Below are 12294 nucleotides of genomic sequence, written 5' to 3' on the forward strand. Positions count from 1 at the left end.
CATTTTATGGAAACTGCAGCAAGGAATAGGAAGAGTTGCTAGACATGATGTTCTGATTTGTATTGGAGACTTCAGTGCAATAATGGGCTGCTCGAATGAGGGATTTGAGGTTTCTATGGGTAAGACGGGTGTCGAAAAAGTAAGTATACCTTAGTTTTACCAGACCACTGAGCTGATTAACAGCTCTCCTAGGGCTGGCCCGAAGGATTAGACTTATTTTACGTGGCTAAGAACCAATTGGTTACTTACCAACGGGACCTACAGCTTATTGTGGAATCCGAACCACATTATAGCGAGAAATGAATTTCTATCACCAGAAATAAATTCCTCTAACTCTTCATCAGCCGGCGGCGGGAATTGAACTCCGGCCCATCGAATGACGGTCTGAAGCTCAACCGACTCGGCCAACAAAGGGCTTAAGACGGGTGTCGGTGGTAGGATGACGACATGGGTGTCACCGTGTGGAAAAATATAAAAATCAAATTGATCATATTGCTGTTAGTAAAAGGCATAGACGCTCTTTGCTAGATGTTCGTGTTAATTGGAGAGCAGATATTGGCAGTGATCATCATCTCAGTGTTGCAAAAATAAGACTTGGCTAAAAAGGCAGTAGAGGGAAAAACCTGTTGTTGATAGGTACGATACTGATATGCTTAGAAGGGAAGGAGAGGAAAAGGAGGAACTTAGAATAGAATGTAGAAACAGGTTTTGGAGTTGGAAACACTGGAGGATGGAGTGAGAAGCGTAGATGAGATGTCGGGGGATGTGAATAAAGCTTTGCATGATGCTGCTGGTTGTATGATCAGGAGGCTCAGATTGAAGAAAAAGATGTGGATGTCTGAGGAAACAAGGGGTATGATCAAAAAGAGGAGTGAGATGCATTTTGTTAGCGATGAAGATTTTGAATTAGCAAGAACTAAGTACTTGAGTTTGGATTCAGAAGTTAAAAGATTAACTAAGAGAGATAAAAGAAGATTTGTTAATGAAAAGGTTGGGGTAACTAAAAAAATAATTAATAAAAAATGATGGTCAGAGTCAAAGGATAGTATATAAAGCAATTGAACAGCTGATTGGCAGTGCTGGTAGGCATAAAGATATACCAGTCAGGGATATGGAAGGTAATTTATTGACCAAAAATTATGAAATCAGAAATAGATGGAAAGAGTACTTTGAGACAGTTCTTAATAGACCAGTCCCCCTAGAAGAAGATATACCGCCTGCTAGGAAGATTTAAATATTGATGAAGGTGAGACCAGGCTAGAAGAAGTAGTTAAGGCAATAAAAAAGCTAAAGAATTATAAGGCATCAGGCGAGGATGGTTTATTCCCGGAAATGTTTAAAGTGGAGGAGGATAGATTAGTATTTGTCTTGAAGATATTATTCAGTGAGATATGGGTGACGGGGATAACACCGTTTGGTTGGAAGAATGGTGTGATCATTAAAGTTCCAAAGAAAGAAGATCTGAGAAGGTATGGTAATTGGAGGAGAATCACTTTGTCACCTATAGCCTTGAAAATTTTCTGCGGAGTAATGTTGAATAGGTTGAAGCCAGTGGTTAATGGTATTCTGGGGGATGAACAGGCTGGTTTTAGAAAGGGGCAGGGTTGCAGTGATCAGATCCTCATAGTTAGGCATTTAATGCAGCAAGCAAATGAAATGAAAACTCCACTGAGTCTTTGTTTTGTTGATTTTGAAAAGGCCTTTGGTAATATTTCGAGAAGGACTATGGGAAAAATCATGAGGCATTATGGAGTACAAGAAAAGTGTGTGACGGTTATCATGAACATGCATGAGGGCGCATCTTGTAAAGTGATGGTTGATGGGTGTTTAAATGATCCGCTTGAAGTCAAGTCTGGAGTGCTTAGGGGTGGCATTATGTCTCTCCTGTTGTTTGTATTGGTCGTGGATTACGTTATGAGAAGGGTTAAAAGAGAAATGGATGCAGGTGTACCCTGGGGAGAAAATGTGAAACTTCTTGACTAGGATTATGCTGATTATATGGTTTTGATCTGTGAGGGACCAGAAAAGATGCAGTGTGTTGGACTGTCTAGCGAGTGAGGGTTGAAAGGTTGGTTTGGTTATTAAGAGTGGAAAAACTGAAATCATGAATATGAATATTGAAAATCCACAGGATTGTCTAATTGAAGATTGGTTTTACAGCAAGTGGATAAGTTTAAATATTTAGGTACTTATTTAGATAAGAATGGTTCTCTGAGCACAGAATTTATGGAAAAATTAAAAAAGGCTCATCAGGCAACGGGAATGCTTAAAAATATTTGGAATAATAGCAGTTTTTCTGTGCGTACAAAAATCAAAATTTATAAGGCAATGGTTAGGAGTATTTTAATTAATGGCCATGAGCCATGGTACAGTACAGTGACTTCGGACAATAAATTCTAAGCATTTGAAAATAAGGCGCTCAGAAGAATATTAGGAATTAATTGAAGGGATAGTATGTCAAATAACAGAATCAGAGAAGTAACGGGGGTGCAGCCGCTCGATGAGTATATTAGGTTCTCACGCTGGAAATGGCAAGGCCAAGTGTATAGTAGACAGGGAATAGTACGAGATACCCCAGGGTGGGTTGCCCTTGGTAGAAGAGGTAGAGGTAGGCCGAAGGAGACGTGGTCAAGGACAATGAGTTCATAAGTTCATACCTCAGTTTTCCTACACTGATAATCGAGAAGATGATTCGTTGCAAGGGTCACCCTTTTCCACGACTGGAAAGCAAAGCTGGAATGATTTCTGTGCATGACTCACCTTTTATTATTACAGCCTTCTCTTTCTACCGAATTCATAATAATAGTTCAAGGAAATGCACAAAAAAAAAAAAAAAAAAAAAAAAATCTACGCATCTCAGGTTAAGCAGGTAAGGGAAAATGTTTTTTAGAATTAAGATTTAGGTCTATTTTTCTGTGAAACTTAAATTTTGTCGTCGATAATAATGTCTCATTTTTTGTTACGGGGGTTTTCCACCTTTCTCAATGATATAATTTAAGAGAGAAATTAAGGTTTTGCAGAGATCTAATTATTCACGGCCCACTAGCGGAAATTGCTGAAAACGTGGGTTTTTATCGTTTTTCTTGGATTATATCTATGTTTTTGGTTGAATTTGTTCTCAGTATGTTGAAAATTTAAAGACAGCTTTAAGGTTTAATAGTTTATGTTTTCTTTTTTTAGGTATTTAGAGAGCACTTTTCAAAAAAACTAGCAAGAAAGTTATAGGTCTGGAAAGTAGATTCGGATTCTCTCTCTCTCTCTCTCTCTCTCTCTCTCTCTCTCTCTCTCTCTCTCTCTCTCTCTCAAATACACACTTTATTATTCAGGTTTGTAAATTAGGTCACAACTTGAACATACGAAAACTCCATATGTGAAATTCCAATCGAGCCTTTGCTGTTATGCTGTGTCGCATGTTTGTATCTTGTTTTCGGATGTATGGCTTTACATAATTTCTATAATTGTGTTCATAGCCATATTGTGGTTCACGTACTGTTGTTGTATGGCTCCATAAACATCTCTCCTATTTGGCCAATCTTTGCACCACAACACTTTCTTCTTCTAAGCAGTACTGGCCACCATGTTTTTTTGTACGACACTCGACAAGGTACTGGCATCTTCGGGCATGCCCGCCCATTTGTCAACTCTGCCGTTTGGACAACACTCACCGGTAAGCCCGGCAAAATTTGCCCACTTACTGCACTCCCCGGCGGGCACACCCGCTCGTCTGGACAGGCTTTAAGATTTGTCCCGTAAATTATCCATCCTCTCATGGGATGTTGTCATTTCTTGGAAGGCTTTCCACATGTGGTTTTTAAGAGAGTTGATGGAAATAATAGATAACCTAAATCTTCCAACCTGGATTTAATTCATTCTCACACTAATTTTCTTTCCTTTTTCTTGATATATATGTAATGGTTATATCGATAATTAAGATAGTGGCACTGGTCTTATTAGCTACACATAATCGTTTATATGATTCCTTCTAAGTGGAAAGTGGAAAATAGTATTGTAAAGAAAATGACTGAATAATATAATAGGCTTTATATGACAAAGACGTAAGGAATTTGTGAAGAACAGTAAATATTCTGATGTCGAAGTCTGGACACAGGGCAAAATCTCTATTCTGTTGATGTAGTCATTTTTGGTCATAGGCCTCTTGTGTCTGACAACGTTGACACTTACTCGCGTGGTCACTAAGCCTTAAGGAAACTAAGGACATTGTCAATTCTTTATGTGTGTTGCACACATCGCCCTCGTGATATGTCGAGAACATGTTATTTGGTTTTGCCACTTATCATTATTATTTTATAAATACTGAGATAATCAGTCATCATTTTATTTTCAATCATGTTCCAGTGACTTCTGTATCATCTTTAATATAAACTATGTTGTCAAACTATTCCTTTGTGACAGTTGTGAATAGCCATAATAGTTTACCAGACTGCGTGGGCTTTGTGTGAAATAGAGTGAGTGAGAATGGGAAAGAGGATGGGCACCTCATGCTATATTTTCGTAATTAAAACCTGAAATGTAAAGATCTGGCTCATTTCAGAACTCCCCAGAAAACCTTGAGAACCTTGTAAATGTATGCCCCTACCACTGTCTCTGAACCTCAAAAATCACAATTAAATAGATACTTTACAAGACTTGAGAACTCGGGAAACAACCTTTTTGTTCAGTCCTCCATACTGAGTACTTCTGGAATCCCCTCTCCCTTTCTCTGAATTTCCTGAATACTTTCAAAAGTCAGTTTTTTCATCATGAAATCAGTTAGCATTTAACTCCCTGCAGTCAGCATTTTGATTCTGGTAGCTACATCCTCTTTCTTGAACATAAAAGAAAATATTTCACAGCAGATACAAGAAAACATAACCAGCCATAGTAATTATGATTCATTTTCATAGCCAATGACTTCTACTTTTTATCGTTTCTTCTGACAAAGAGAGCAGAAATTTTGAAACTATGACTTGTGACACCAGTGGGATAAGACAAAAAAAAAAAAAAAATCAGTTATTCTCTCTAAAAATATTTCTGGAACTCCCTTCTTCCACATCTTTTACCTTGAATCACTCTTTGCTTTTTTTCATTATTTTCTTTATTTAATATTTAAGTACTGTACTTATCTGGAATCGCCAGTCATCCGGTTATTTCTTTAGTGAATAATATAGGTAACTCAGATAGGGTCTTTCATTGGTAGTTTCCTGCCATATACATCCACCAGCTGCTAGTGAACAGTCGTAAGGACTGTCCCCATGTTCTCAAGGCGTTTTGTATCAAGAAACTTGCATACTTTTAAGAACATTTTAATTTGCAAACCACTCCATTGTAAGCCACCTGTTGCTACAACTGCATGGAGGAGCTATGTTTCCCTGGGGACAGCACTGCTCCTCATTACAAGGGCAGCTAATCATCAACACATACATCCCTCCAGAATATTCACCGGGTTTACCAGCAAAATTCACAATTAGACTGCAGGCGTTGAATAGTCCTCCCAGATATACTCCTGGGAGGAGATTTCAATGCCAAACACACAGACTGGTACGCCCACCAAGACATCACACAAAGAGGCATAGACATCTCAACACAATTAGACCAGCTATACATACTAAACAACACAGATATGCACACACACATACCACACCAAGCCAACTTTAGTCTCACTTCCCCAGACATAACATTTTGCTCACCCAACATAGCACCATCAATCACATGGAAAACACAAACAGACCTATCATCAGACCACCTTCCTATTTTAATAACACTCCGAACCACACATGACACTTTCTCACATACAAGACACACCGGAAACCACTGAGGCTCATTTCCGGGAGCTAAACCACACACACATAACATCATCACAGACACTAAACAATACAACAATACAATTCAACCACATAATAAACAATGCAGACAAAAGAAACGTTCCTAAAGGCAACAGAAAACACTACAACCCAAACTTCACGCCTGACATAAACAGACTCATAACAGAACGAAACAATTTAAGAAATACACCAACCCCACACACACAAATCACAACAAATCGCATACATGATTTAAACACAGAAATAAACACCAAATTAACTAAAAAACAGACAGAGAACTGGCAAACTTTTCAAGGTACACTAGACTACAGAACCAACCCATCCAAACTACACAGAACTATCAACAGTCTCATCAATTCAAACAGTGGGAACACTCAAAGTCACGCCTCAATCACCACATCTGACAAGATCCTTCACGCAAACAACAAGCCAACATCTTAATAAACCACTACGCAAAAATCAGCCACCTACGCAAATACAAAGAAGACAGACACATCTACAGACGCAAACAACAGTTCCCATTAGATTACACAGTAATACTAGCCACAACAGAAGACACTGCTAGAATCATTAAACAACTTGAAAACTCTGCAGCCATGGGCATCGATAACATTTCAAACATTCACTTAAAACATCTAGGTCCCCATGGCACACAAACACTGACAAACATAGCCAACTATTCATACGCACACTGCATTATACCACACATTTGGAAACTGGGGAAAATAATAGCACTTCTAAAACCAAACAAAACACCTACACAAGCAGCTTCATACAGACCTATAACTTTACTCTGCACACCATCAAAAGTAGTAGAACGCCTCATGTTACGCAAAACCACACCACACATACCACTGTCACCCACTCAACATAGCTACAGACCACACCACTCCACAACAACACTACTCACCAACCTCACACAAAAAATACAAGATGGCATTAACTCCAGACGCCCACCACAAAGAACACTGCTAATCACAATAGACATAAGTAAAGCCTTTGACGCCATCTCTAGACCAGTTCTCATCAACAAAGTTTACAACTCCACACTACAACAACACCAAACGCTGGCTCGCCAATTACTTAACAGACAGACAAGCATTTGTACACTACAATGGCGAGTCATCCAAAATCAGAAACTTCCCGAACGGCGTCCCACAAGGCTCCGTCCTAAGTCCAACACTTTTTAACCTATTCATGCATGACATACCAACACCACCTAACAACATATACATCTCCTCATATGCAGACGATCTAACAATCATATCAATACATGCAGACAAAAACGTATGCTCCACACAAGTACAGACTTCCATAACACAACTTGAAAAACTGGCTCACACAAAACAGATTACAGGTAGCACCAACAAAATCCACAAGTACACTACTCACTAGTCACAACAAAGAACATCAGTACAGACCCACAGCAACGCTGAACAACACCACAATTCCACACACACATGAAACAAAAATCCTAGGAGTCACATACAACATTTCAATGTCATTTGCTCCACATGTCAGTAACATCATCAAGAAATGCAGACCTAGACTAAATGCACTAAGATCACTAACAGGCACAACATTTGGACAACAAAAAGAAACGCTCATCACAGTATACAAACAATACATCCGCTCCATAATAAACTACGCCAGCCCAGCCTGGCACCCTGCCATATCCAACACACAACTAAACAAACTACAAATAATACAAAACACAGCTCTTAGCAATCATCCTCGGCAGTACACAATCCACACCAATAGAACACTTACACGCCAAAACCAAGATTCTCACCATCAGGCAACACTTAGACATGAGAGGCACACAATTCTTGGCATCAGTCATAAACAACACAAACAGCCCATGCTATTACCTTCACGACCACCCTCCAACACACAGGCAAATAGCGAATACACCACACAGACACTATACAAATATCTTGAATTCTATACCACCACCCCCACAAACATCACACAAAACAAAAGGAACATCCATACTCACCTCACCAGACAAGCACTTAATAACCTTCCCAACAACAAAATACTCAGCACCCCCACCCAACATAAGCAGCACAGAAACACAGCTCTCAAGATTGGAGAGAGTACACCTGACTCGACTTCGCTGTGGTCATCACCAATCACTAAACACCTACAAACACTGCATAGACAACACCCAAACAGACATATGTCCACTCTGCCAAGTTAGTCCCAACACAATTACACATCTCTTAGTAGATTGCCCTAACTTGGCAGCCCTTAGACAACAACACAACATCCACACCACCACACAGTTATGGTCAGATCCAGTAAGCGTGGTGTCCTTCTTGCGCAGTGCAGGCTTCCTGGCATAACAGAGTCTGGGGAACCACAACAACAACAACAAGGGCAGCTACCAGCTTAGGGAAGCTGAAGCCTTATACCCATACTTTCTTTGGCTATATTCCATCAGTTCCCATCCTCCCAGTGCGATCTCCTTTCTGATTGCAGGCCCTCTTGTGGCTAAGTTTGTGGTAGATTATAATAGTTTTTTTCTGTGGTTTTCTATTGTGCTCTGGGTAATTCCTCTATTTACCTCTTTGACATGCACTACTATGCATTTCAGGGCCGTGTCCAATTGATTTTCGTTGATAAAATCCTACCAAAACATCGGATATGGGTCACATTTTGGAAATAGGTATTTGAAGCCACAGCCTAATTGGCAAAAATATGCAGTAATGTCTAATGTGAATAATAAAGGCACTTACCAGAGTAAATATAAGAATTTGAAAGGGTAACTTAGCTAAATTTAGACGCACCCAGAGAGAGGCTAGTTGTGACGTGAAGTATGACATCAGACGTAATACCCAGTAAACTTTCCATTCACAATAGTAAACACGCCGATAACAGGAGGAGGACAGCAGAGCATTCATACGTCAAAGTCTTTGATAATTTTACAGTGGGTGCCATTCGTCGGTTTGTTCACGAGATATTTGCTGCAAAGCAAGTATTTACTGTTAGAACCCTGATGACAGATTTGAAGACAGCCACCATAATCCCTGAAACAACCTCCGAGATAGCGGTGTGGCGGCTCCTGCAAGATATGGGATTCAGATATAAAACGTCTCAACAAAAGATGTATCTTGCAAAAGAGTCCATTGATGTGGTTTGCCGACGGATCGGGGCTCTCCGGGCTCTGAAGCGCCATCCAGAAGATGGAAGGGAGATAGTATATGTCGATGAGACGTGGTTCACCACCAGAATGAGCCACAACAGAGAGTGGGTGGACACCACACAACCTGCTACCAGTGCCACGCATAGCCGACAGGTACCACCTGGCGAGGGAGAGCGCTTCGTGGTGGTAGCAGCTGGCACAGCAAATGGATTTATTGAAGGCTCTTTCCTTTGTTATCCTGCAAAGAGTACAAGTGGCGATTACCACGGGGAAATGACAGGCGAGCTGTTCATACGCTGGTTAACAACGCAGCTTCTACCATTGCTGCCTGAACCATCAGTGTTGGTGCTCGACAACGCACCTTATCACAGCCAGCTATTAGACGAGTGTCGGTGTCCTACCACGGCCACCAAGAAAGCAGACCTTATTACCTGGCTTCAGAGTCGCCGAATCCCTGCCCCAGACGGTGCCACAAGACCTGAGCTATTGCTCATATGTCAACAGAACAGGCCAAAACCACAGTACATCGTGGACAACATAATTCGAGAGTGGGGCCACGAGGTGGTGCGTCTGCCACCTGCCCACCCAGAGCTCAATGCCATTGAGCAAGTATGGGCGTGTATGAAACGTTATGTGCGTTCATCTATCTTTACAGCGATTCACCCGGGCAGACTTGCAGGCAAGACTGGAGGAAGCCAAGCTTTTGGCCACTGAAAGTGTTTGGGGGTCTGGAGTGAAACGATCTCGAACCTTTGAGGATGGGTACTGGTCAATGGACAACATTCATGAGCCTGTTGGATCTATCATTATAAACTTAGACAACGATGACGAGGATATAGATGACGATGATGAATATGAAAAAAATTATTTTGGTTGTGTGTTCTCTATTTTCTTTTTTTTTTTTTCCTTTACTCATGTAGAAATATTGATTTTTGTATTGGTAACGAAACTTCTTTACTTATGGTCTGCTCAATGAGCAAGACTCAGATTCGAACAAGTTCTGTCTTAATCTTAAACAAACAACAACATATGCTTTTACATAGTTTTATATTTTAATCTTTGTATAAGTTTATTTCACATTTCAGTTTTAATGCAGGTCAGCAGAATAATTGGATTAATGGATTATAAAATTTATGTTATAGCCCAAGTGCTTAGACTATGAATTATGAGTATCATATTGCACTACAATGTAGTTATGCTTAAAGGAAATATATATATATATATATATATATATATATATATATATATATATATATATATATATATATATATATATATATATATATATAGAGAGAGAGAGAGAGAGAGAGAGAGAGAGAGAGAGAGAGAGAGAGAGAGAGAGAGAAGAAGTATAGGGTAGCTGTTTGTGTGTCTTCATTCATAAAGTGGCTATACGACTGGAGTGTCTAGTAACTACGTCATACTACAGTAGAGTATTAATGAGTGGGAGGGCCTTCAGTAATGACGTCTACATAGTCTCTCTCTGGGTGCGTCTAAATTTAGCTAAGTTACCCTTTCAATTTCTTAGATTTACTCTAGTAAGTGCCTTTATTATTCACATTAGACATTATTGCATATTTTTGCCAATTAGGCTGTAGCTTCAAATACCTATTTCCAAAATGTGACCCATATCTGATGTTTTGGTAGGATTTTATCAGCGAAAATCAATTGGACACGGCCAAGAAATGCATAGTAGGTCATGCTAATGGGCATCAACTATTGAGGCATACTAGGTTTATTTTTTTCTTCATGAGACATAAAAGAAAAAAAAAGGGTCTTGTCTTTACTGACTTCAATTGTAAAGTTAAGAACAAAATTACATTTCATGTATCTGAAACTCATTAGGCTCAGTAGCTCCAATGGTGGCAAGGTAGATGTCTGGCGCAAAATTTTTGGCTTCTGGCAACTGGTGAAGGTGTCCCATGATGATCCATTATATTTTGACAAAGAAAATTCGTGGGGCTGAGTCCATTGGCACTCCATCCACTTTTCATAAATTCCCCTCTGTAAGAGACTAAGGGGTCCCCATTCTGGATCACATTAACATATCCAAACAATTTTTAATCCATCTGGAGAAATTCCCAGTAAAAACTTCCTACCAAACTTGTAGATGTTATATAAGATAATCTTAAATTTAACAGAAGGCTTCAAAACCAAGAAGTGGAGTTATTATGGGGTTAAAATGCTGCATAGGATCTTAGTTATCCTATATGCTGGGAAGTCATTTAAGATATCATTGGCTCAAGCTGTTTGCCAGGTTTGTCATGACAGTCCAATAGCAATATCCTAGTCCATCATCACCACCCAATTTCAGGAATTAGACATCTGGTTGTAGGCTGTCTGCTATGATTGTAATGTTCTACTCTATTGGATCCTTTGGCGTTTAATTGTATCGTTACTGCTACCATCCATTTTCTTAATACATTCATCACTTTTCATGGTGATATTTATGGTTCATCAGTGTTGGTGGATTTAAGGTTGACCATGTACTCTTGCTAGAGTTATTTAAGGCAGTGAACAAGTATTTCTGCTTAATCCTCTTAATTTCCACTCAAGAATGACTTCTGTGCCTTATTCAGGTTGATTCTCACCAGCTTTATATAATTGTCCTAGTGTTCTTTGCTCCATATAGGCTGCCATAGAGAATCAGTAGCTTCTTCACAAATCATGTTGCCACAAATTGTTGGTGATTTCATTCTTTTTCAAAGTTCTTAACTGGATTTACTAGGTAAATGTTGAACAGAAATCTTCCTAGATGATATTTCCCATTATGGAGATCTTGAAGTCTCCCCAGGGTTTCTTTTTCTTTAAGGTACTGTAGCTTACCACTTATGCCAAGTTAGTTTGTGTCCATCCATTCTGAAATAAGATTTTGGGGTATAATCTCTCTTATAGGCAATTGTTTTTTAATGCTGATGCACTTGTGCCATTTATTATTTTTAAGAAAATTTTTATCCAGTTTCTTCTACCATTTTGTGTCTTTCAAGCTAAAACTACTGCTATGCTGCACTACTTATTACCTTCTGCCAAATGCTAGTTCAACCATTAACTGATGGTTAGCATCAGGAAATACTAATTCTACAATAAACCTATAGTTTTGCATAATGGATGGTGTGAATAAAAAGAAAATAGGTTAAGACAGACTAGGGCTATCTGCCTTAAACCTTTAATCCTTACAGGCCAACAGTATGCATACATTAACAAAACCCTCTGACCGGGCAAACTTTAAGATCTGCCAGTAATAAAAAGGAACATATAAATAGAAATAGAAATATATGGAAATTCTGGTGATATGAAAAATTCTCAAAAATTTTCTATACTTGC

The 12294-nt window shown here is 39.2% G+C and overlaps 1 protein-coding gene across 1 annotated transcript; it reads left to right on the plus strand.

Moving 5' to 3' along the window:
* Positions 1 to 8637: 8637 nt before the first annotated feature.
* LOC136836109 (uncharacterized) lies at positions 8638 to 10173 on the plus strand. The gene has a single exon (XM_067100100.1). The coding sequence runs from the start codon at positions 8644 to 8646 to the stop codon at positions 9682 to 9684; it is 1041 nt and encodes a 346-aa protein (XP_066956201.1). The 5' UTR covers positions 8638 to 8643; the 3' UTR covers positions 9685 to 10173.
* Positions 10174 to 12294: the final 2121 nt, after the last annotated feature.

The sequence above is a fragment of the Macrobrachium rosenbergii genome, chromosome 56, assembly GCF_040412425.1.
Source record: "Macrobrachium rosenbergii isolate ZJJX-2024 chromosome 56, ASM4041242v1, whole genome shotgun sequence".
Taxonomy (NCBI): domain Eukaryota; kingdom Metazoa; phylum Arthropoda; class Malacostraca; order Decapoda; family Palaemonidae; genus Macrobrachium; species Macrobrachium rosenbergii.